Genomic DNA, 27,841 nt, shown 5'->3' on the forward strand with positions numbered 1-27,841 from the left:
CTATGGAATGGATCAATCACACTAATGGTGGTCCAGCTCAGGAGAAGAAGTATCTGCTTCAGGAGGGATTCCTATTCCATGGGAACAAGCTCTATGTTCCAAAGGGATCATACAGGGACCTGTTGATCAAAGTAATTCACTCAGGGGGCTTAGAAGGCCACTTTGGGATTCTGAAAACCCTAGATATCTTGCAGGATCAATTTTACTGGCCTAAGATGATGGGAGATGTCCAGTTAATTCTAACAAGGTGTTCGGCTTGCCAAAAAGCCAGGAGCTCATTTGAAGTAGGACCCTACACTCCTCTACCAGTCTCTAAGAAACTTTGGGAGGATGTAAGCATGAACTTCATTGTTGCTCTTCCAAGAACTGCCAGAGGAAAGGATTCAGTCATGGTAGTGGTTGATAGGTTTAGTAATATGGCTCACTTTATTGCCTGTAAGAAAACTGAGGATGTAGCAAGCATAACTGAATTGTACTTGAGGAGATTGTGAAGCTGCATGGGATTCTAAAAACCATTGTGCCAGACAAGGACACCAAATTCATGAGTTATTTTTGGAAGACACTGTGGAGACTCTTAAAAACCAGGCTCTTGTTCAGCATATCCCACCATCCAAAAACTGATGGCCAAACAGAGGTCACAAACAAGACTCTTGGGAGAATTCTGAGGTGCATAGTTAGCAAGTCATTGAAGGACTGGTATTTAAAGCTAGCACAGACAGAGTTTGCATTCAATAGGGCATCTTCATCTGCCACAGGACACAGTCATTTTGAAGTTGTTTATGGAATGAATCCTCTCATGCCTATGGACCTATCTTATGTACCAAGGGAAGAGGTAAATTAGGATGCCAAGAAAAGAGCTGAACAAATGCTGAAACTGCATGAGTCTGTGAGAAAGCAAATTAAAAAGTCAAATGAATAGTAAGTCCAAGGTCCCTAGGAAGAATAAAGAGTTTGAGGCAGGGGACTTGGTATGGCTACACCTAAGGAAGGAGATATTTCTAGCAAAAAGAGGAAACAAACTAATGCCCAAAGTTGACGGACCTTTTGAGATCATTGAAAAGGTTGGAGCCAATTCATACATGATTGATCTACCTGGTGAATATGGGGTACATGGAACATTCAACATAGGGGATCTCAGTCCCTATTATGACTTAGGGGAAGAGGAGATTGCAGGCTTGGGGTCAAGCCCTTTTGAAGAAGGGGGGTTGCAGCAGAAGCTAAGGACCATGGTCTTAACTTTATAAGCAATGGCATAACTTAGTCCAATAATGACCCAGCCACAGCAGGCCACTACACCAAAGACCAGGCCAGGATTAGTCCCATTTTTGGAAGCCAACCTAGCCAACATCAGTCAAACCAGCAACAACCACCCTAGCTAGCTGAATCCCTTTTTAATTAAGTCCAAATCAACCCAATGAGCTAGGCCAGAAGATCAATACCATCCACAGAAATCAAACTGAAGCCAAGCTGCAATTAGGACAGGAAGAGCATAAAGCATAAAACATAAAGCATAAAACAACTTTCTATTTCTGGCTAAGCATTTGAAGATAGTCCTTAAAAGAACCTTGCCCTTGTCCCATACATTTTCAGATATCACCTAGAAAAATTCAAGGCTTCAACCAGTCCTTATGCAAGCAGCCAAAGTAGCCAAGTGCCCAATGCAACAACCTGTCACTTTCACCTGCAGTTACCTTTTGTTTTCACTTCAGTTTACTTATTTTTACTTTGTATTCGTTTGTAAAATATTTCCTTATCTTTGTTTGCTTCCTAAGAACATTTACAGGCCTTTGGATGAGATTTATAGGGTTTATTTGTATCTTAAAGACAAGGAGAGGTCTATATAAGGACCTTTACCTCCACTGTTTTCAGCAGACTATGATGAATGAAAAACCGTGAGATTTCTCTCAACAATTCAAAATCTTATCAACATTGCTGAGTCTTGGTTATAAGTCAGGTTTAATAGTGTCTTGTGCTTGCTTGATACTGATAAGTACCTGGTGGTGTCTTGGACAATCATGTGCTTGTTGTGGTTTGTTTGAGTCACATTGTGTCTGAATTTGTCATAACCTGTGCTTGCTGTGGTTGTGTCAAGTTTAAATTTCCAAATTGTTAAACTAATCTCTTATGCTTTCTGTGGTTATTAGTTTGATAGTTATATCCCTCTTTTATCCAAAATTTATCTCAGAAATTAATCATAGTTTCAGTCAGGCCAACTCTTCAGAAATTGTGTCTGTCAGTCCGAGTTCTTCAATTTATTAAAATTACTAAGACAACTTGAAAAATCCTGAAATTTGGCACAATTTTAGTTCATCATTAGAGCTAAATTGTCACCAAATTCAGCATTTTAAAGGTACATCTACTATTTTTACCAAATTACTGAAAGTCAGTGCATTCCAAGCTGTGTTGGGGAATTTGTCAGGATTCTTTTGAATTTTCTGATAAACCCTATTCTTTACACTGCAATATCCGTCTATAATGATGAGACTAATTGTTCGTCTGTTTTGAACTTTTTCTCCACTTGTTTACATATTTATACCTTTTAAAGTACAAATTAGCTAAGCTACAAATGCAATAAGTTAAAAAAACATACGATAAATCAGTTAATTTGAAATTTTGAAGCAATTTTAGGTAAATATGTTATCTAAGAGAGTAATTTTAAGAATTTTTTTTAAAGAGAATATTTTTTAATCACAAAGTGGATTTCAAAAGGAGGTAAAATCTAATTAACTCAAAAAAGAAGAAAATAAAAGTACCACAGTAGTAAGACAATTTTGGGCCATTTAGCTCTAGAAAGATGAGAGACAAAAATTCTCTCATATGAATGGAAATTAGAAAAATAGGAAAGTGATTTGGCTGAAAACTCATAAGCCCATCTCTTTTGCTATCATCTCTTTTTCTATCAGCTTCTTTATCTTCTTCTATTTATTTTATAGATCCTTTTTTGCTTTCCTTTGTAGCATTTTAATGGTAAAAAGCTCAAGTTTAAGTTCCTATCTTTCACCTTCTCTAAGACATGACTTTAATTTGCTCTCTATTTTAGCTTAGGAGAGCTTATTTTAGTCAAATGTCTAGATCTAAGAAGGTTGAAATCATGGATTTAATTAGCAATATTTTTTAGTATTTTAACCATCGCAATTTGATAATAGCAATTTGTTGTTTTCGGATATGGTAAACCTATGATGAATGTTTTGGGAGTTTTTTATTACTTGAGTGCTTATCTAATCTGTGGCTAAGATCTGAATTTTGAGCATCTTTTCTCATATTTTGGAAATGATATTGCTGAGTAAGCGCTTCTTTGTCTTTCTTTGAGGCGTGTCAGGTTCCTCTATAGATTTGGCTGTGTTATGACTCCTTGTGAGTTTGTCTGTTGAGTTGAGTTTGTGGTATCAGTTTTCTTCTTCTTGGGTTTTCAAAGTGTCCCCCCGACTTTTTTTGTGAAAGTCTTTTCTTTGTACCCTCCTTCTTGTTGTGGATATTTTGAAAATCTCTCTGATTTTCTTTTTCCACTTTTCATCCGCAAGGATATTATAGATTGATCCGAGATTAACCTAGTTTCGTTTCCTTATTATTTAAAAAAAAAAAAAAAAAAAAGACGACAATTTTGGACCACAGACTACCCTAAACTTCCAACGTTCTACATGGTCAAGATTAAAAAATAATCAACATGACTTTTCAGCCAAATATGTGTCCCATACACTCCTCAATTCACCATACATATTAAATAACACTCCATCAATCAAGAATAGAGAACTTAACCAACAAACAAAAAGGATGGCTAAAATTAATATGTTTCTCTATTTCATAATTACCTTAATGGTGATGATGATTCCATTAATTTCATCAGCGCCAACTTATGTGGACAGCGTCTGCTCAAACACCACCATGTTCACCACCAAGAGCCAATACCAGACCAATCTAGACATCGTTTTTCGGTATCTTTCCGCCAACGCCACCAACCCAAACGGCTTCCACACAGCGCAAGCTGGAAACGGGACAAAAGACTTTGTGTACGGTCACTTCCTTTGCCGTGGAGATCAAGTCCCGAGTTCGTGCCTGGAATGTGTGAGTACGGCAACCACCTCCGATCTCCCGAACAAATACTGTCCCAATAGAAAGGAAGCAATTATATGGTACGACCAGTGTATGGTACGCTACTCAAATCAGTCATTTTTTGGAGTGCTAGATGAAAACCCTCGTCTCATACTAAGTAATACACAAAATGTTTCGGGGAATGTATCGCAATTTATGGATATAATGGGCAAAATGATGAATAATGTTGTACTTCGGGCTTCCAATGGTGGCCCGAATAAAAAATATGGGACGACTTATGCACCTTATCCAAGTGTGTTGGGAATTTATGGGTTGGAGCAATGTACCCCTGATCTTAGCACGACTGATTGTAGCCAATGTTTGGTAAATGCAATTGGGAGGCTGCCAATTAGTGAGGGGGGCCAAACAATTTTCCCGAGTTGCTATGCTAGATTTGAAATCTCACCATTCTTCAATGGCGCTTCGAATTTGACGGTATCACCCCCGCCACCATCATTGCCACCGTCACCACCTACATCGAGAAACAATTCGACCAGGACAAGTTCTAGTAGTGGTAAGTCTTACATACCTAAACTTTGATTTTCTATATATATACCTTGAAGTGGCACTAGGACTATTCTTCCTAATCGACTAACGTATTCAAAATAGAGAAAACTAACATAAATAATTGCGCAACAAATGAATTTGGTAATTACGGAAATTGTATGCAACAACTCAATTTTACCAATAACTACCCGTAGCACCAAAAAAAAAAAAAAAAAAAAAAAAAACCAATAACTACCCGAAGAGGTGTTAACCTTATCGTTAAGACTAAGCTATCGTGATAGTAGGCAAGTGTTCGAATCCCCTCTTTCTATATTGTACTAGCCTTGTGCCAATTAATATTTACTCCCTATTACATAACAGTTTTCTAAAATAACTTTTATTTAATTTAATTTTTTTTAAATTACTCACCAAAATGCACTTTTATCAAAAATTGTTTCAAATTTTAACTAAAGTCCCTTATTCCGCCTATGAACTTATTATGTTTCTATAATCAATGATTAGGTAATTAACGGAACATATATACATACACGTATTAGAACGTCCCTTTGAACCCAAAAGTCCACCCCGGACCGCATGACTGATAGAATAAGGGTAAAATTATAGGTAGTTTTGAGACAAGATTTTGGTGAGTCGACTCACTCAAGACTCAAGAGTACCAATAATCTAATAAAGTTTTGACAAAGTCTTAGAAATCCAAGACTTAACTTAATTAAAGTTTTGACACAATTCACTAGGTATTTTTTCCAATTAATAATTGACATGTGTACCTCTTTTATTTTTCACTTTTTTCTTTATAAGCCGAAAAATATAAATAGGGTAAAAAGTAAAGTTTAAAATGAGTTTTATGAGCAATAATAAAAATTAGTGAAAAACTGATGTAGAATTGTAAGACCCAGAGAAATTTGACTGATAATTTTACTCTAAGTCCCTCAACCCGACCCATATGAATAGGCAATTTTTTATGTCATGGCCCGGCCTAACCCAACCCTACCATTATCACCTCTAACTGAAGTGGAAAGGTGAGAGTTGCACCGATTACATTGCTTGAAGAACTTTCTAACCAGAAAATACGCAACATTAGGCCAATTAGTGTTGTTTGTCACAAATAAAGTTAGGCTATCACAGTTTACTTGTCCCCCGTTGACCCAAAGTCAAGCAGCCATTAAGATGGTAGGAGTCGTAGGATAAAGTGTGTTAGAAATATTACCGTGCACTATGGAACAGCAAAATTTGGTTGGACAATGAATATAGGACCATAGGTCCATAACCCAACCACCCAACATAAACTGTATGCTTGATTGCTTGGTCCTAAATCTGATAGCTATTTCACCCGTTTCACTCAGTAATAATCATTTTTTATTATGGAAAAGTGCTGATTAACCCCTATAATTTTGTTTGATTGTGAAATTCAACTCTATAAATTTAAATTGAGTGATTAGATTCATAACCTATATAATACTGTAAATGAAATTAAACAACTTTATCAAAATCTCACGAAAAATAAAAAATGGTTAAGTTCTTAGAAAAATACAAAATAAAATTATACTTTATTTTTATATGATCTACCAATTTGTTAAATATATGAGTATATTATTTTAATAAAATGGCTAAATCATATGAATACGGAGGAAGTAAAAAATTAATCAAAAAAGAATATTAGCATAAAAGGAGGTAGTTGTGTTAAAAACAGAAGTCGGAATAAAAGATTTTCATGACAATAAATATAATAAAAGGGTAGAAAAATATTCATAATTTTCTAATTTTCAACATTTCAAAAACAATTTCACATGAAATTGTTAATTTTTTTTTTCAAAAAATCATATTAAATTACATACGTATATTAAAAAAAATAGTTTTAGCATGTACTTCGTATAATTTTAGTATGTAATAATATACGTGTTGGTATAGCTGTTTATATATAATGATATTTTGGTGAGATTTTGATTGCACCTTATCAAATTACTCCAATTGAAAGTTATGGGGTTAATTTTATAATTGCACAAAGTTATGGGGCAATCACCACTTCCTCTTTTTTTTATTATAAATTTATCATAAATAATTATCATTTTTATTTATAGTAAATTTTAGCTTTTAAGTGCCCGGTGCATGTTAGAGATTTATAGGTTCAATCTTCTATTTCCTATATACTAAGAGAATAAACTTCTCTAAAATTTTCTCTCCAAAAGGAATCTGATTAAATACGGAAACCATACATTATTTTTTTAAAATTATTATCTTGTAATTAAGATTTAAACTTTTAATCAAGATAATATTTTTGAACTAAATTATAATAATCATTTAACTAAAATAAAACAAATATGGTATAAATCTAAGAATTCGAATATGAAAACCCCATAACTGATATTATTAGTTTCACATCAAAAAATCTTAACACGTATTTAATTCGTACGAAAACAAAATTATGAAGTGAAATTATTAATTTCATGACAAAAAAATTCATTAAAATTATCTAAGAAAATTTATAAATTGAAATCATTAGTTTTATGGTAAAAATCATTAAAATACTTATTTCATGACTTTATTCTATTCTTTTGATTAGTTTTCCATTTAAATTTTTTATTCTCATATTAAAATATGAAAAATTAATGATTTATCAATTTAAAATCTATAAATAATACACTATAAAATAAAAAAAAATCTATAAATACCGCTCATGCATGCACGAAATCCATACTAATATTATTATTAAAATGCTTTCTTTCACACTTTTGTTGCATTCACTACTTCCGCCACGGACAAAGTTAGGATGAAAAAGTAAAAGCGCAAGTTTATAAACATATATGAAATATATTTTAGCATGATCTATTAACATGTATCTTTATATAAGTTTTAGTAGAACACAAAATCTCATTGAAGACGGCACGTATCCGTCACTTTGGAGTGACGGATACCATTTCCTCTCACAAATGACCCAAATAGAGGAGAGAGGGAAGCATATGGGGGTGCCCCTACCTTGTCCCCCCTATCCGTTTTATGAGTGGCATTACCCGTCACTTGCTCCGACCCGTCTTCAGCAAGACTATCTATTTCCCCACGTTTACCTAGTGATTATAAGAGTAACAAAAGATTATGTAAAAGCTTGATTTTATTAACAATAACATACAATCTATTTATATTACACGAGTCTAGCTAGGTTAACGAGAATTAGGACAATACAACTATTACAAAGATTGTAAACTTGGAGAATAAGTATTTACTAAAAACAATAGGAAAGAATATTGCTAAATATTAGTTTCCTTAATAGGCCCCGTCAAGTTCGACAATCTATAGGATAGACCAATCTTGGATAACAGAGATACGAAACGAGGATACGGTAATGGCTTAGTCAAAGCATCCGCCAACTGATCGTTGGTGTGTACATGTTGAATCCGAATAGTTTTATTACGAACATGCTCTTGGACAAAATTAAATGACAGTGCAACGTGCTTCATACGAGAGTGAAAGACCGGGTTTTCTGAGTAATGAGTGGCACCAAGATTATCACAATAAATAGCAGGAAAAGAAGGACATGACACGCCAAGCTCATCAAGCAAAGACCGAACCCAAAGAAGCTCCACAGTAACTTCAACAATAGCTCGGAATTCAGCTTTAGTGGATGACCGCGCTATAGTGCATTGTTTTCGAGACACCCAAGAAATGGGATTACGACCAATATAGACAATGTAACCACTAGTAGAAACAAAATCGTCCTTGTAGAGGAGAGGGCGAGATAGCATATAATTGAAGACCAAGATCATGAGATCTTTTCACATACCTTAATAGACGTTTAAGTGCAGACGAGTGATACTCTTTCGGATCATGAAGAAACTGAGCAAGTTTATTAACGGGAAAGGCAATGTATTGTAACGAACCAAGAATGGCACGATAGCCAGAGTGTTGGTAATTGTTGGACCATTAGATTTGGTAAGTGGCGGGTAAGGAGCAAGAGGGATAGGTGTAGGCTTACAGTCTTGGAGATTGTAACGGGTTAGAAGATCGTTTATATATTTAGTTTGGGTAAGGAGAAGACCATGGGAATTAGCAGTGACCTCAACACCAAGAAAGTACGATGGGGGACCAAGATCCTTTAACGCGAAACAGGAATGAATGTGAGTTAGTGATTAAGAAAGATGAGGAGGTGATGAACTTGTGACGATAATGTCATCGACATAGACAAGTAGATAAAAAGAATAAGAGGAGCGAGTAAGATAGACGGATCAGAAATAGAGTTGGTGAAGCCGTAAGATAGGAGATAGGAATGAAGTTTAGTAAACCAAGCCCGAGGGGGCCGTTTTAGTCCATAAATGGCCTTTTGAAGCTTACAGACGTGAGAAGGAAAAGAGGAGTCCTGAAACTCAAGAGGTTGAAACATGTAGACGATGTCAGAAAGAGAATCTTTGTAAGAAAGCATTGTTTACGTCGAGATGACGTAAGGGCCAACGATGAGCAGTAGCAAGAGAAAGAATTAGGCGAATAGTGGGGGTGGGGGGTTAACGACAGGGCTATATGTATTAGTGAAATCAAGACCTAGACCTAGTCCTTGATGAAATCTTTTGGCCATAAGACGAGCTTTGAACTTACCAATTGAATTATCCGAGTTATATTTAACACGAAAAATCCATTTACAACCAATTGTGTTAAAGTGTAGTTGTGTTAAAGTGCGGTTGAGACGGAACTAAAGACTAGACCTGGCAAATCGGGTCAACGGGTCGGGCCAATTTTGGTCGGGTCTTTTCGGGTTTCTAAAATATTCGGGTTAGTTCGGGTCGGGTCGGGTCATTTCGGGTTTACGGGTATGTTTCGGGTTTGTTGGTCGGGTTGTTTCGGGTCTAGCGGATCGGGTCATTTCGGGTCGGTCATTTTCGGGTCAATGATTAAAAAGGAAAAAGACAATTCAAGTCTTTTGGGGCCAATTAAAGTTAGACCTGGCAAAACGGGTCAACGGGCCGGATTCGGGTCGGGCCAGTTCGCGTTTCTCATTGATTTCGGGTTAACTCGGATCGAGACGAGTCATTTCGGGTTTCGGGTCTGTTTCGGGTTTGTTGGTGTGGCCAGTTCTGGGTCAAGTGGGCCGGGTCATTTTCGGGTCAATGAATAATAGAGAAATTTCCATTTCAAGTCTTTTCGGTTCAATTAGAGTTATATTTTGTCGGATCATTTTCTGGTTTGGTGGTTTCGGATCGGGTCATATTCGGGTCAGGCTAGCTCGAGTCAAGAAAGCACGGGTCATGTTTAGGTCGGGTCGGGTCAATTCGGGTTTTCGGGTCACATTCGAGTGATGTAGTTCGGGTTACATCGGGTCTCAGGCCAGCCTTTTCGGTAGCGGTGTTCATTGGTCCGGGACCGGACCGGACCGGACCAAACTCTCTGGACCGAAGACCAAAGAAGGGTTCAGAGGTGGACCGAGGACCGAACCATATTAATATTGGTCCGGTCCAATCTGGACCATAAAAACTCGTGGACCGGACCGGACCAAATGGACCAAAGTGGACCTATTATTGTCATCGACATGTTTTAGCATATAAAACTAGAACTCGAGAAGTTCGTAACGATCAAAATAAACAACATTATTTTCTTACTAGATTTAACTACATAATTACACATCTTATAATACGTATAAACAAAGTAGAAAATAAAGTCATTAATATTACAATTTAAAAAATTCTTTACATAACTTCGGTCCACGGTCCGGTCCGTGGTCTATTCGGTTTGGTCCAGGACCGGACCGAAGACCAAAGTAGAGTAAATAGGTGGACCGTGGACCGGACCAAACAAAAATTCGGTCCGGTCTGGTCCGAACCAAATGGTCCGGTCCGGTCTGGTCTTTGGTCCGGACCACTGAGTGAACAGCCCTACTTTTCGGGTCGGGTCAATCGGGCCGGGTTGCTTTTGCCAGGTCTAATTAAAGTTATGTTTTGTCTAGTCATTTTCGGGTTGGCTAGTTTCGGGTCGGGTCATTTCGAGTCGGGTTAACACGCGTCTATGAAAACTCGGGTCATTTTCGGGTAGGGTCGGGTTAATTTGGGTTTCGAGTATCATTCGGGTGCGGTAGGTCGGACCAATTTCGGGTCTCGAATCAGCCTTTTCGGGTCGGGTCAATCGGGTCGGGTTGATTTTGCCAGATCTACTAAAGACCAAGTATGATTGTGTTAAAGGGTTTGAAACTCGGCCTCCATGGCTTCACGCCACCGAGGATCAAGACGAGCTTGTTTGACTGTGGTGGGAAGAGAATTTGAGGCAGTAAGAGAGGCGGTTTTACCATACTTTGTATTTGGTTTGACGATGTTGTTAGACAGACGGGTAACTACATTGCGTGGAGGAGGTGGAGGTGGAGGAGAAGAAGAGGGTGTAATCTAATTTGTGATAGGAGAAGAGTGAGGCTGTGTTGAGGGAGTTTTAAACGTTATAGGAGAGAGAGCATGAGTAGGAGGTTGGGGAGAGGAAGGGGAGTCAGGGGTAGCAGCCTCGACAGTAGTAAAGGGAGTAGGGGATATTAGCAGAGGGAGTGAGACATCACACCAAGCTTCGGGTGTGGGCAATTTTGGAGAGACAGATGCGATTAAAGACGTGTAAGGGAAAGTAGTTTCAATAAACTTAACATGACGGGATTTGTATAGTCGTTTAGAGTTTGGATCATAGAAATGGTAATCACTTTGAGACGGAGAATAGCCCACAAAACGCAAGGAATGAACCGTGGGGAAAGCTTGTATGGAGTATATGGTCGAAGCCACGGGTAGCATAAGCACCCAAAGCTCCTAAGTTTCGAGTAATTTGGTTGAATTTTAAAAAGTTTGAAGTATGGAGAGTCATTGTTGAGAGTAGGAGTAGGCATACGATTTATGAGATAAGTAGCTGTGGTGAAAACATGAGGCCAGAAGGTGGTAGGAAGGTTACCGTGAGTAAGAAGAGCGAGGCCAGTCTCAACGATGTGACGATGTCGTCTTTCGGTATAGCCATTGTGCTCTAGAGTATAAGGAGGGGAGGTGAGATGTGAAATTCCATCCAAAATAAGAGTTGGTGTAAGTTTGAGGTATTCACCACTATTGTCGGAAAATACTAGAATAATTGAAGTATTAAAGTACTTTTCGACTAAGGCGCGAAAACGAATAAAAGTAGCATGAGTATCAGATTTCTTTTGCAAAGGATGCAACCTTATATATTTTGTAAAATGATCCACAAAAATAACATAATATTTGAATTTATCATACGAAAGAACGAGAGATGTCCATATATCCGAGAAAATTAATTGTAATGGTGCTCTAGTAGTGAATGACGAAATTGAAAAAGGGAGTTTATGACTCTTATTAATATCACAAGCTTGACAATTTGACATTGAAGACTTCAAAGAAAAATTGCCAATATTGCTAATAAGACTAAGAACTTTGGAGTTAGGATGTCCTAATCGATGATGTCAGACGGAATTTGGAAGGAGACTTAGGCAGGCTTGAGGAGGAGAAGGAAGCGGACACCACTCGAAAAGACCATCTCGTTTAGTGCCTTGGAGGAGAATGGTCCCGGTCTTAGAGATCTTTCAGAAGACAAGAAAACGGTAAGAAAATAGCTACGACATTATTATTGTGACATAGCTTAGGGATAGAGATGATATTGGGGGATATATTTGGAACATGAAGAACATCTCTAAATTGTAACGTAATGGAAGAGTTAGAGTAGGAGAAAGAACTTTTATTTTGAATAGAGGGAGACAAACCGTCTCCAATTATTAGATCATCGACCCCTTCATACGGATTGTGAAGAGCAAGAGTGTTGAGATCACTAGTAATATAGTGAGTTGTACCACTGTCAAGTAGGTACGAGTGCGGGTTTGGTAGGGTATTGGTAGTGACAGTATGGGCTTGTGGGTGAGAATGAGATCGACGAGGGAAAGGGGGAATTTGGACATTGGGAAAAATTCATTTGAAATCCTGCAAACATCGACATAGTGACCAGTGTTTTTGCAGCATTGGTAGCGACCTTTGAAGGGAGTGGTAAGAGTCAGAGTTTGATTGGGCAGGATAGGCAGTAGTTGAGGGTCGTGGCAAGATACCAAGAGAGCCATTTGAGGTGTTTGGTTTGGTGTATTTGTGAGAGTATGATGCTTGGGCATAATGGACAGAGGTGGGTAAGTTGGGTTGAGGAGGGGATGGCTTATAGGTTAAGTCATGGCTTAACAGTTTTTCATGTAAAGCATGAAAATAAATAAGAGTGTCACGAGCACGTACCGCCTCAATTACAGGTTTATAGGTCTCATAATGAAGGCCTTCGATTACCTGAGCGATGATATCCTCCGCATCCATTGGCTTTTCGAGATGAGCAAGTTCATCAGTGCAAGTCTTAATAGCTAGCATACAGTCAGTGACGGATTTGTCACCCTTTGAAATTGTCGTGACACAGTCTTTAACTTGAAGAATATGACCACGAGACATGCTTCCATATGTATGTGCTAGGGTTTTCCAAACATCGTTTGATGTTTTTGATTGAAGAAGAACAAGAGTGATCGAAGAATCAATCGTGCCAAGGAGGGCACCTTTGATAAGACGGTCTTGACAAATCCAAGTGTTATAAGCAGGATTCCAAACTTCTTTTTACTCGGCATTAGTGACAGTTCCGGAAAGGGATACGTTCCATCAACGTATTTGAAGAGATCAAATTCGATAAGAAAATCATCAATTTGTGTGGACCAAGAATGATAGTTTTGAGATGTTAATTTGACGCATTGAGAGAAATTGAGAACGAAAAACGGGATATTAGGTTCGTGAGAATTGGGGATTGAGGAACTTTGGCCAGCCATTAGAAAAAAAATTAAGAGAGATTAGTTTGATCGGAGGCTCGATACTCTTTAAGAGTAACGATGAGATTATGTAAAAACTTGATTTTATTAACAATAACATACAATCTATTTATAGTACAAGACTCTAGCTAGGTTAACGAGAATTAGGAAAATACAACTATTACAAAGATTATAAACTTAGAGAACAAGTATTTACTAAAATCAATAGGAAAGAATATTACTAAATTTTTGTTTCCTTAATAGTGACAAATTTACCAGTGAAAAATATATATAGGATGTACTCAAAGCTACCCGGATCATGGCCCATTTGGCCCGGGCTGGGCTTCCTCACTGACTCCCACAAGTACTTGTTAATTTAACTATTCATGTTGCTTCTGGTATTACTTTTACTACTCTCATTATTAAAACCGTTAGTGTTATTTTCACTACTAACATGGTAAACCATTATCATTACTAATCTCATTACAACAAATTTATGAAACTTAATTAAATTGACTAACTCATTATTACCAAGTACAATTATTTTTGCTTAACATGTATCTATTGTGTACATTTTAGAAAAACCTTATATAATTTATAACTACATATATTAATAATTGTTTAATGGGTTTTTCTAACGTGTGCCCTTTGGGCACACATTAATAACCCATATATGGTAATATTTACAATATATTCTCATTAAATATGGTAAATATGAGAATATACTTAAGTATCCCATTTGAATATGCTGTAAATATTACCATATATGGGTTATTAATGTGTGCCTTAAGGGCACACGTTAGAAAAACCCTTGTTTAATATGTAATTCTTAGAACCTGATAGTTTGTAAGTAAGTTGAAAAATCTTGATTGAATTAAGTCCATCATTGTTATGACATTATCATGATTAGAATAAACTTAATTCAAATAACTAGTGATTTTGTTATTTAACTTTTTTTTTTAATGTTTTGGGCACTCTTCTCTCATGTCCGTATTGTACTCTACGAAGGGAGATTAGTTCTCCATAATAGATCTAATTACCCAATAAAATATGATAATTCTCAAATTACAACTTGATTAACAAAAAAAGTATAAGATGATGAAAACCTAATGATATTCATCTGTATATAGTCCTAACATATGATGAATTAATGGGCCTTAAGATAGGTGCAAGCCCGTAATCAAAATGTACAATTCCCAGAAAAGGCGAACGGTGCGTTTTTTGGGGGTGAGAAAAGCACACGGTGCGCTTTTGCCCCTGGACTACACTTTTTCAAAAGGTTATCTCACTCGTTTTTTGCCCAAATGAGGTGTGTGACCTGTCGTTGAAAGCTAAGAACATTAGCTTTCACCTCCACTTGGCCTTGCATCAATACGAGCTTTAGAACTCAAGATATACTCATTTGAAGTCGATCCTTATGCAAACGAAGCTTCAAATCTTCAATTAATTCATCCTTTCACTTCTTCATGTCATAGCTAGTCCTCCTTCTTGCTTGTAGATGTTTTGTATCATTGTAGACTTCAAGACATGCCTTTACTTCAATGAGTTTTTCTAAAATGTGCCCTTATGGCACATGATAATAAGCTAATTAGGTAAATTATTGAGATTATATCACTAATTATGGTAAATTTGAGTTTGAACTCTAATTTATCATGATATATTCTCAACAATATTTCCCTAATTAGATTATTATCATGTGTCCTAAGGGCACATTTTAGAAAAACCCTACTTCAATACATCACTCAAAGCTTCATTAACACTCCGACACTCGAAACTGATAGTAATGACATAAATCGTACAAAACCGCGTCCAAAAATCGCCTTATTGTACTTAAAACGCTAATTAAAATAGTAGAAATACGAACCTATCACTTACTAACTAATAGTCTCTGATATTGTTCCCTACTTATTTTACCAATTGACTTTGTTTCTAAAATCTTAGATTCTCTTTCTTTATTTTTAGTTATCCCACTACTCCACTAATTAGTAGAAATACGAACCTATCACTTACTAACTAATAGTCTCTGATATTGTTCCCTACTTATTTTACCAATTGACTTTGTTTCTAAAATCTTAGATTCTCTTTCTTTATTTTTAGTTATCCCACTACTCCACTAATATTGTTCCCTACTTACCTAATAAAATTTAAAATTTTCTACGTTTAATATGGTAAACACTTAACTTGCGCAGGGAAAAGCAAAACATCAGCAAAGTTGATCGCTATTATTGTGGCAGTAGTCTTCATTCTATTTTTAGCACTACTTGCTATAATCCTCTATTTTGTCATTACAAAATCAAAGAAGATCGATATTCCGGCCGACGACACTGGTAAGAAATCCCTCAAAAACAGAGTGCAAGTCGTTTTTTTGGTTTTGTTTTTCAACCAAATAGCTAAAAACATCATAAATGCGATATATACGGTTGGTGATTTAAGAGTAATTACTGGTTCATTGATGGGTAATTTCTAAATAATATAATACGAGTTCGCGAAGTACGGAGTGTACGCTTGTATAATTATTTACGGGATTGCGGAATAGTTTTCGTTCGAATAACTATGACGGGGTCTCGCGTAATTTCTGAATTTCGCGTAATTTAATTAATTGTATCTGAATTTCTGAAGAGTTGCAACCCTTTAGAAATACATTTCTCTGTTCCTGTTTCCCAAATCCTTCCTATATATATATATATATACGCGAAAGTGGTAATTAGGCCCCTTAACTCTGTTCAATTGTGAAATTAGGCCCATAAGTTTTATTTGGAGCAATCAAACCCCTTAAGTTTCACCAAAAGTGAAATTCAACCCCATTTTCATAATTTTCACCAAATTCTTATATTAACATCACTTTTAATACAATTTATCAAATATAAAATATATTTTTTTATAATTTTAGAACTTTTATATTTATATTAAATATTGAGAATTATTTTATTTTGAATTTTATAATATATAGACAATTTATTATATATGTATGAATGTTATATAAATTATAAATAATTTACTAAATATGTATGTAAAAGTGTTCTTCAATGATTAATAAATTATGTAAGAATTCGTAAAGTTGCAATTAGTAATTTTTAGTTATTTAATAAATTATTTAATACCAATATAAATTGTTTTTAATTAAAATTCTTGTGTAAATTTAAAAAATGGGGTTGAATTTCACTTTTGATGAAACTTAAGGGGCTTGATTGCTCCAAATATATATATAGATGAAGGATATATATAGGAAGGATTAGAAGAAAAGGATACACACAAAATCATAATCTTCTACTACATCAAAAGAACATATAACATTCTACACAAAATATTTTCTATATTACGTCTCTGATTTTTATGCCAAAAATCAAGAGGGCACCGTCTTATCTCAATGGGAAATTCGGTTTCACCCAGGCACTAATAAGGGTCGAATTATTCTATTAAGAAAGCGGAGTCGATTCGGTACAATTTTATTGTCAATTCCTATTTCGTACATACTCAATATCTAACATATACTAGGATTCGGGTTTAGCTCAATTCATTGTCTTATATTAATTCCGTCCCAAATGTGAAATATATATATATATTTTTTTTTAATAATTGGAGGTAGTATTTGATTTCTTAATCATAGGTTTGTGTTTGCCTGTTTTGGTACAGGTGAGGATTTCACAACTTTAGACTCCTTGCAATATGATTTAACGACTCTTAAATCCGCCACAAATAATTTTGGAGATGAGAATAAGTTGGGTGAAGGCGGATTTGGTAGCGTTTACAAGGTAGTATTTCGTCTCATGTAAAATAAAGTTGATTTATGGATTTAAGTAACAACAAAACGTAAGAACAGAGAAATAAGATGACTTGCTGCATAGATATCTTTACCTTAAAGTTTTTTTTTTCCACCAGAATTTGCCTCTCAAGTTGAATTTTCTAGATATGAGTAACCATTGCGAATTAATTGTTGGAGTATATCTTTAACCATGTCAAATGTGAACATTGAACAATTTGAATGATTTGAAAAAAATCAAGGAAACATTAGTTCCACAGTTATTGACAGATGAACCATCTCAACCAAAACCTTAAGGTTATGGTTGAGGCCCAACAATTATAAATATTTCTATTAGTTATCTTGAATCTATTATAGTGGCCTAATCACAATGTTGCATCATACATGGATCCATGAGATTAAAAAATGATGTCGCGATAATAATAAAAATATTCACAAAGCAATCCTTAATGGAGATTGTATATTGTTTTGTAGAGTCCACTTACATGTGTAAAAAAAATAAATGTATAGGGTATACTACCAAATGGAGAAGTTATAGCAGTGAAAAGATTGTCTAGAAGCTCAGGTCAAGGTGCAGGTGAGTTCAAGAATGAACTGTTGTTACTAGCAAAGCTTCAACACCGGAATTTGGCCAGGCTATTAGGGTTTTGCTTGTCCGGAGAAGAAAAACTCTTAGTCTATGAGTTTGCGCCTAACAAAAGTCTCGACAATTTACTATTCGGTATAGTGTTCTGTTAACTTTTTCCTAAATTATGTTGATGGTTAAAATGCCTATTCCATTTATGTTTAATTGATCAAGCATAGACCAACCCCCTAAACTCAATTACTCTTGACCTGCTATTTTGAAAGGATTAATTGAATAACATATTACAAAATGTTATATGGTCCTAACCGGCCTACTGATTTAATTGAATAACATATATAGGATGATACGGAACTGGGTTCATGACGTTGATCCTTAGATCTACTGTCGCCTATATTAACATTACTAGTTTTACTTATTTCTTTTTCCCTACCATTTGGTTTCACCTATTTAGTCTCATACTAGACAATATGGTTCTTTATAATTTACAGATCCAATAACACAAGAACAAATAAATTGGGGGGTGAGGTATAACATCATACAAGGAATAGCCAGAGGATTGCTTTATCTTCACCAAGATTCCCGCTTAAGAATTATACATAGAGATTTGAAGGCAAGCAACATACTATTGGATGCAAATATGAATCCCAAAATTTCAGATTTTGGTATGGCAAGAATCTTTGGTGGCGATCAAACCCAAAGCAACACAAGTCGAGTTGTTGGCACATTGTGAGTACCAACTTTACTTTTAGAGTTTTAGGTCACAAGTAGTAATTTCAATATTACAGGAGTGTTAGATAGAAATCTCATTACATTCTATTTACCATGACCCATAGTACGTTAAAACTAGCTAATAACCTCTTATATTTTAAAGACTAAAAAATGACCTGATAAATCGAATGTACGTAAACTTATTTCAAGTCTTTATTGTCTTGGATGAACATGTCCAAACATAAATTTAATGTAGCAAATATTTTAAAAAAAAAAAATTAGCTAGATACAATTTTAGATTATAGTAAGCGCCTATGTCGTATTTAGACTAGTTTATCTTCGTATTATTATTAGAGGTATTATACAAAGATTTGTAGAATTTAATTTGAGTGTTCACCAAATAACTAAAGATGGTGTTTGTTGTTTAGTGGCTATATGGCTCCAGAATACGTCATGCATGGGAGATTCTCGACGAAATCAGATATGTATAGCTTCGGAGTGTTGGTCTTGGAGATTATAAGTGGCAAGAGAAATAGTTCATTTTATGAATCAGGCTACGCCGAAGATCTTATAAGCTATGTAAGTACTATCTATTTAAGGCCGATATAAGTATTTAATTAACGGATTTTCTAACGTGTATCATAAGTACACACATCATGAAGCCATAAGAAAATCTGTAAATTGATTTACTATACTTAAGGTGGCAAATAACTGCAGGCCTGGAAGCTATGGGAAGAGGGTAAGCCATTGATGTTGGTCGACCCGGCCATACGAGAGTCATGCTCGAGCCAAGAAGTGATGAGATGTGTACAACTTGGCTTGTTGTGTGTCCAAGAGTCTGTCGAAGCGAGACCATCAATCGAGACGGTTGTTCTGTCATTAGACAGCTTCACCATCACTCTTCCAGTTCCAGGACAACCACCTTTCTTTGGCAAGAGTATAGCGGAGTCGGAAATAGGTAAGATAATGATCTCACTTCAATCGTCAGAGAACAACTCAATACCAGCCTCCGTGAATGATGTTTCAGTGAGTGAAATGGAACCTAGATAGATGAAATGCCACAATCATATTGCTGGAAACTATATATCGGATGAAGGGAAGGACAGGCGGTCCACATTATGACGAATGTTTATGCTCAATTATACAACATTCACTCAAATGTATTGGATTGTATAGTGAATAATATACATGTTGTTCCATATATTAGTTCTAAATTTCTACTGGGGAGGATCTTAGAGGTTCAAGTTCGAATTTGTGTATATGCTCCATGAAATCTTTTAGTCCAAGTGCCACTATTAGCAGACAGGGCGGATCCACCTAGTAGTATGGGGTGACGCCCGCTACCAAACATAAAAAAATTGGTTTAGAAGAAAGATTTTTGTTGCCCAATTATTGCTGAATAGTACTTCTAGTTAAGTAAATATTATTCCATTACATGTATAATAAATATCTTGTGGTTCAATGGTAGAGGCTTTGGTTTTCCACCAATTGCCCTAATGACAACTATTACAACAGATATTTAGTCTGTTTTAATGTTAGGACATTTCACCCGAGTTAAGGGAGACTAATTGTATCAACTATATGTAATGAGGACTTGGGATAAGATAAAAAATCTAAGGTCTTGGCCTCTTGGGTGATGTTCAAAGGTCTTAACTTGAAAACAAGCAAGAAAGTCTTCACTCACGCACTAATCTTATCAATGAAAATGAAATTGTACATTATCTTTCATCATAGTTTGTCACGTGTCACTATAGGACCATAAGACTTGGTCAAGATTAAAGAATAATCAACATAACCTTTCAGCCAATGACTCAAATATCTGTCCCTCCCATACACTCAATTCACCAAGAAACAAAAAAGATGGCTAAAAGTAATATGTTACTCTATTTCTTAATTACCTTAATTATGGTAATTCCACTATTTTCGTCACCGGCACCGCCAACTTATGTATACAACATCTGCTCAAACACAACCATGTTCGACACCAAGAGCCAATACCAAACCAATCTAGACACCGTTTTTCGTTATCTTTCCGCCAACGCCACCAACCCATCCGGCTTCCACGCAGCGCAAGCCGGAAGTGGGACTAACGACTTTGTTTACGGTCACTTCCTTTGCCGTGGAGACCAAGTCCCCAGCTCTTGCCAGGAATGTGTGACTACTGCAACCACAAAGGATCTACCAAAGACATATTGTCCTAATAGAAAAGATGCAATTATATGGTACGACCAGTGTATGGTACGCTACTCCAATAAGTCGTTTTTTGGAGTGCTGCAGCAAGACGGTGGTGTCGTACTAAGTAATTCACAAAATGTTACGGGTAATGTCTTGCACTTTATGGATGTAATGGACAATATGATGAATAATATTGTTATTCGGGTTACCAATGGTGGCCCGAATAAAAAATATGGGACGACTTATGCACCTTATCCAAGTGTGTTGGGAATTTATGGGTTGGAGCAATGTACCCCTGATCTTAGCACGACTGATTGTAGCCAATGTTTGGTAAATGCAATCAGGTCGCTACCAATTAGTGAGGGGGGCCAAACAATTTTGCCGAGTTGCTATGCTAGATTTGAAATCTCACCCTTCTTCAATGGCGCTTCCAATTTGACGGTATCACCCCCGCCACCGTCACCGCCTACATCGAGGAATAATTCAACCAGGACAAGTTCTAGTAGTGGTAAGTCTTACCAAACTCTGATTTCTATTATGCAAAATTTCAAGCATCCATTAAGTAGCACTACAAATGAATACGAAGTATTAACTAAATTTTTTTTTATTTTTTTTAGTACGCCATTTTTACTTACTTCCTGTTAACTTTTTAGAAAACACAAATAAGACCCAACTATCTCATTTTGTCAATCGATTTGATACGTATTGATTATAAAAATCCATGATGGTTTTGTTTCAAATTGATTCTTGCTTTACTCCATATAAGGTAAAACATTTGTTGTTGAGAACTTGAGATATTATGAAAAAACCCCGTTTTGCAAATGATCAATTAACTCAGTATAAGTATGCAACAACCCAATTTTAAAAACTAATCGGTCAAAGAGGTTAAAACTAAGGTATCGTGACAGTAGATAATGCGTTCAAATCCCCTTCCTTCTATATTGTACTCGACTTGTGCCACAATTGACACCAAAAAGAACATATAATCAATTATTAGGTAATTAAAAACATATAAACGTATACAATCATCCGTTTGAACCCAAAATCCCACCCCTGACTACAGGGCCGATAGAATAAGTCCATCAGCCCCCAGTCCACCCACATGCATAGGCAATTTTTTATGTTATGGCCCGGCCTAATCCAACCCTACCATGATCACCTCTAACTGAAGTGGAAAGGTGTTAATTTCACCGATTACATTCCTTAAAGAACTTTCTAATCAGAAAATACCCAATATTAGGCCAGTTAGTGTTGTTTGTCACAATAATGTTAGGCAGTTAGGCCTCCCATAAATTCACGGGTGGATTGTATTGAGACACGGAAATTCTACTACCATACCCTCTACTAGGCTACTAGCTATTGTATTCATGTCAGACGATCCTAAATAATTTTGAAATTAAGACTCTAATGTTGTTGACGGTTGTATTGTTGGTGACCCGACACAAACCCAGCCTAATCGAATCCTACCATGATTACATTCCTTACAGAACTTTCTAACAAGAAAATTACGCAACGTTAGGCCAATTAGTGGTGTTTGTCACAAATAAAGTTAGGCCATTACCGTTTACTAGTCATGGTTGGCGCGTTGACCCAAAGTCAAGCAGCCATTTAGCAACAAAATTTAGTTGGAAAATGAATATGGGCCCATAACTCAACCACCCAACACAAACCTATGGTTAGTCCTAAATTATCCTCGCATCCTCCAAAATCTGATACTCGTGCAATTGACCCATAACTAATACTCCCTCCGATCCAAATCAAAGATAACATTGACTTTTTGGCACTATTTATGGTCGTAGGAAATTTTCGATATTATTTTTAATCTATAAGACAAAATATATTCATGTGAAATCTTGTTTGATTCATCGTCATGAATGCTATAAGAATATCAAAATTTTATAATTTTTAATAATGTGTAACTAAAAATATTTACGTTGCAAAACGTGTCTCGACAAGTGTGAAAAAGTTAATGTTACCTTTGGTCTGGATCGGAGGGAGTAACAAATTATCCTCGCATCCTCCAAAATCTGATACTCCTACAATTGACCCATAGCTAATAACACAAATTCTCATTAAAACGCTATTAATAATACGTTTTTAACTAGTTTTAGTGTCCAACTTCGCCCATATTGTTTATATGTTTCATTTGAATTTTGCTTTTACCATTTATAATTCCTTTTTAATATGTCATTTTTTCTTAGTAGATCTTCTGAGAGACGATCTCTCAACGAACTTAGTGAAAGACCAAGTATAAGTTGACGGAAAAATGGTACAAAAGGTAATAAAAGAGGTATATATATCATAAAATGAGGTACTAATAAAAATGGGCACAATATAAGTAGTAAAATAAATAAGTACAACTGTTATGAAAACATGTATCAAATAAAAAAATATTCAATAATAAAAGGAGTACGAAAACCATATAAAGTGGTAGACAAAATTAGACCTGGTAAAATGAACCGAAATTGACCCGAACTACAACTCTCAACTTTGACCCGAAACCTGAATTGACCCATGATCCGAACTTTGTTGACCCGGAACAGACCCGACCTGAAATGGCCTAATCCAAAACCACCCGACCCAAAAACGACCCGACAAAAGTACCAAACACAACTCTAATTGAATATAAAAGAAACTTAAAATGATTAATTTAAAAGTACACTTAATATAGTTAATGTTAAGAATAAAGAATCAATTATCAAAGCTGAACTAAAAATAGGTGGTAATAATAAATGTACTTTTTTCTATCTTAGTTGTTGACCCCGAAAATAATCCAATCCAAAATAACCCGACCCGCTTTGACCCGAAAATAACCCGAATAACATACCCGAAACTCAAAACGACCGGACCCGACCCGAAATAACCTAATGTATAAGAGATCTAAATTGACCCGGTCTGAGTTGGTCCGACCCAAACCCAACCATTTAACCCATTTTGCCAAATCTAAACAAAATAATCTCTCACTAACTTAATGAGAGACCATTTCTCCAAAAAAAAAAAAAAAACCCAAAAAAAAATTATGTTAAACTTAGTCAACCCGATTATGTCACATTCACAAGTACTATTACTTTAGTTTCACTACCCACTGTTATTATTCACAAATTCTCATTGAAGACTGGTAAAATGTATTCGTCACAAGCTGAATATGGATAGTTCACCTGCTCTCTATTTCTGAAATTGTAAGAGAGGTACTATTCGTTTACAGCTTGTGACGGATAGTGCTCGTCTTTAATGAAACAAGTTGATTATTATTATTACTTTCACTACAAGAAGACTCGACGTTATTATTGTCAATTTCACTACTTCCACTATTACTTTTGTTGTTTTCACTACTCTTGTTATTACTACTCCCTCCATACCACATCAATGGTAACATTGAGAATCTTGATACTATTCATAGTCGTAGGTAATTTTCGATATCTATAAGACAGAATATATTTATGTGAGATCTTGTTTGATTTATCGTCATGAATAATATAAGAATATCAAATTTTTATAATTTTTAATAATGTGTAACTAAAGATATTCACGTTGCAAACGTGTCTCGACAAGTGTGAAAAAGTCAATATTACCATTTATGTGGTACAATCGTCCGTATTGTACTTTTGTACTCTATGAAGATCATCTTGAATTAAGTTGGCTATAATAGAAGGTTACCGAATTTAAAACTTCTTTTAGCATATGTAGCATATTATGTTTTGGTATACTTAGTTGTTGTCCTATTATGTTTTGGGTGTCTCAATTAATTATTATCTTTTTCTATTTTAAGAATGAACTTGATGTCAATTTTATCATTCACAATCAATTTGGTCAACTTGTGAATTAGTAATTAGCCTCCTCTTTTTTTCTTAATTTTTGTGCCAAAATCAAAAGATAACAATTGACCACGACAGAGAACTTGTAATATTGTTCTCTCATTTTCCTTAACGGATGAATTGACTTTGTTTCTAAAATCTCATATTTTCTTTCTTAATTCTAATTATCCCACTAATAATATTGTTCCCTACTTTTTAAAATTTTCTAAGTTTGATTTGGCAAAAAACTAAACTTGCGCAGGGAAAAGCAAAACATCAGCAAAGTTGATCGCTATTATTGTGGCAGCAGCCGTCATTCTATTTTTAGCACTACTTGCTATAATCCTCTATTTTGTCTTTGCAAAATCAAAGAAGAACTATGTTCCCGCCCACGCCGACGACACTGGTAAGAAATCCCTAAAACACAGAGTGCAAGTCGTTTTTTTGTTTTGTTTTTATTTTCTTTTTCAATCAAATTGTTGAAAACTTCGTAAATGCCACATATACTGGGATTCATTCTAGGTCAATTGCAATTAACATACACTATTCTACTGCCGAAACAAAAAAAAACAAAAAAATGGGATAGAGTGTTCGTCGGGGTTATTGTTGTAGTCTGGTATGACCGATATTATTGATGTTTAATAGTTGTGATTGTCTGATATTAATTCCCTCTCAAATGTGATATAATTAATATTTTTGTTAATAATTGGAGGTAGTATTTGATTGCTTAATCATAGGTTTGTTCTTTTGCCTATTTTGGTACAGGTGAGGATTTCACCACTATAGACTCCTTGCAATATGATTTAGCCACTCTTAAATCCGCAACTGATAATTTTGGAGATGACAATAAGTTGGGTGAAGGCGGATTTGGTAGCGTTTACAAGGTAACATTTTCGTCTCATGTAAAATAAAGGATCTATGGATAATGGATTTAGGGAACAACAAAACGCGAGAACAAAGATTATAAGATGACTTGATAGATATCTTTACCTCTAAACTTAGTTTTTAAGCCAGAATTTGTCTGAATTTTTTAGATATGAGCAATCAATGGTGAATTAATTGTAGTAGTATAAATCGACATAGTTTGACCATGTCAAATGTGAACAAATATATGAATGAATTGAATAAATAATCAAGGAAATTTAGTTCCGTTGTTCATCTTGAATCTATTATATTAGTCTAATCACAATGTTGCATCATACATCGATCCATGAGACTCAACACTGAACTACTGAAGTCTCGAAGATAATAAAATCTTCACAATGCAATTGTTAATCGAGATTGTGTATATTGTTTTGTTAAGTTCACTTACATGTGTAATAAAAGTGCATATGTTGATGTCATGATAGGGTATACTACCAAATGGAGAAGTTATAGCAGTGAAAAGATTGTCTAGAAGCTCTGGTCAAGGTGTAACTGAGTTCAAGAATGAACTGTTATTACTGGTAAAGCTTCAACACCGGAATTTGGCTAGACTATTAGGGTTTTGCTTGTCCGGAGAAGAAAAAATGTTGGTTTATGAGTATGCACCTAACAAAAGCCTTGACAATTTGCTATTCGGTATATATTCTATTAACTTTTTTTCCTGAATAATGTTAACTGTTAAAATGGCCCATTCCATTTATGCATAGTTGACCAAAGGACAAAGATAGATCAACCCCCTTGACTAGGTTATTCCGACCAGCTATTACTATGAAACGATTGAAAAACGAATTACATTATGTTATTTGGCATATTGTCATAACCAGCCTACTAAATTTAACGGGCAGGTATGTACCCGTTAGACTTATTTTGTTAGAGAAACATAGAATGATACGGAATTTGGTTCATGGACGTTGATCCTTAATTCTATTGTCGCCTACATTAACATTTGTTTCGTCAAAAGTTCTATTTTTAATGATGTACTACCATATTGATTACTGATCAATTTCACTTATTTCTTTTTATCGATTTGATTTCACTTACTTAGGCTCATATTAGATGATGTTTATGGTATACAGATCCAATAACACAAGAACAAATAAATTGGGGTGTAAGGTATAACATCATACAAGGAATAGCCAGAGGATTGCTTTATCTTCACCAAGATTCCCGTTTCAGAATTATACATAGGGATTTGAAAGCAAGCAACATACTATTAGATGCAAATATGAATCCCAAAATTTCAGATTTTGGTATGGCAAGAATCTTTGGTGGTGATCAAACCCAAAGTAACACAAGCCGGGTTGTTGGCACATTGTGAGTACCAATTCTACTTTTTAGAGTTTTACTCCCAACTAATTTCAATATAATATTACAAGTGTGTTCATTAGAAATCTCATTACATTGGGTTTACCATGACATAGTACATTCAAACTAGCTATAACACGTACCACTCTTATTTTAAAGACTAGCGAAAAAAATGACTTGATAAATCGAATGTACCTAAATTTATTCTAGTGTCCATTGTCTTGGATGAACATATCCAACAATAAAATTCAATGTAGTAAAATATTTTTGGATAATTTTTTTTTTTTTTTTGAAATGAGCAAAAAATACAGTTTTGCTCTATGCTAAGCATATGTCGTATATAATTAGACTAGTTTCACGTTCGTTGTACTGATATTAGAGGTATTATACAAAGATTTGTGAAATTTAATTTGAGTGTTTGTTGTTTAGTGGCTATATGTCTCCAGAATATGTCATGCATGGGAGATTTTCAACGAAATCAGATATGTACAGCTTCGGAGTGTTGGTCTTAGAGATTATAAGTGGCAAGAGAAATACTTCATTCTATTTATCAGGCTATGCTGAAGATCTCATAAGCTATGTAAGTTCTATCTATTTAAGCTCGATTTAAGTATTTAATTAATAATCGATGTGTATTTTAATTTAACAATAATCAATGCAACATTTTATTTGCTTATACTGTTAAGGTAGTTGTCTGTAGTTTCACCTCTTAAATTCATTTACTATATATACTTATGGTGCATGGCAAATGACTGCAGGCTTGGAAGCTATGGGATGAAGGTAAGCCCTTGACGTTGGTTGACGCGGCTATACGAGAGTCATGTTCGAGCCAAGAAGTGATGAGATGTGTACACCTTGGCTTATTGTGTGTCCAAGAATCAGTCGAAGCTAGGCCATCAATCGACACGGTAGTTTTGTCATTAGATAGCTTCACTGTCACTCTTCCAATACCAGGACAACCGGCTTTTTTCAGCAAGACTGGAGGAGAGTCGGACATTGGTAAGATAATGATCTCACTTGAATCGTCCGAGAACCACTCAATACCAGCCTCCGTGAATGATGTTTCAGTGAGTGAAATAGAACCTAGATAGATGAAAAGCCATCATATCATTGGATTCTATACTGAGAGGGAGGAATACGGCCGTTCGCATTATATGGACAAAGGAAACTTACTATTTGTGCATATTTGGCTTAAAATTCAAAATCTAGAATTTGTTATATTGTAC

The 27,841-nt window shown here is 35.4% G+C and overlaps 1 protein-coding gene across 4 annotated transcripts; it reads left to right on the forward strand.

Annotated features, from left to right (window-relative positions):
• The first annotated feature begins 3,650 nt into the window (after positions 1–3,650).
• Positions 3,651–27,841, forward strand: LOC141642611 (cysteine-rich receptor-like protein kinase 10). 4 transcript variants are annotated; one of them, XM_074451458.1, is made up of 7 exons: positions 3,651–4,603; positions 15,553–15,690; positions 16,997–17,115; positions 17,634–17,844; positions 18,198–18,435; positions 18,846–18,996; positions 19,135–19,879. In XM_074451458.1, exons 1-7 carry the CDS (start codon positions 3,772–3,774, stop codon positions 19,465–19,467), a joined length of 2,022 nt encoding a protein of 673 aa, XP_074307559.1. In that variant the 5' UTR covers positions 3,651–3,771; the 3' UTR covers positions 19,468–19,879. The 4 variants fall into 4 exon arrangements, with proteins under 4 accessions (XP_074307559.1, XP_074307558.1, XP_074307560.1 ...); XM_074451457.1 differs by lacking the exons at positions 15,553–15,690; positions 16,997–17,115; positions 17,634–17,844; ... (1 more) ...; positions 18,846–18,996; positions 19,135–19,879 and adding exons at positions 24,649–24,792; positions 25,152–25,270; positions 25,736–25,946; ... (1 more) ...; positions 27,045–27,195; positions 27,374–27,841 and having other exon boundaries at positions 3,666–4,603; XM_074451456.1 differs by lacking the exons at positions 3,651–4,603; positions 15,553–15,690; positions 16,997–17,115; ... (2 more) ...; positions 18,846–18,996; positions 19,135–19,879 and adding exons at positions 20,163–21,100; positions 24,649–24,792; positions 25,152–25,270; ... (2 more) ...; positions 27,045–27,195; positions 27,374–27,841.

The sequence above is a fragment of the Silene latifolia genome, chromosome 2, assembly GCF_048544455.1.
Source record: "Silene latifolia isolate original U9 population chromosome 2, ASM4854445v1, whole genome shotgun sequence".
In the NCBI taxonomy this organism is placed as follows: domain Eukaryota; kingdom Viridiplantae; phylum Streptophyta; class Magnoliopsida; order Caryophyllales; family Caryophyllaceae; genus Silene; species Silene latifolia.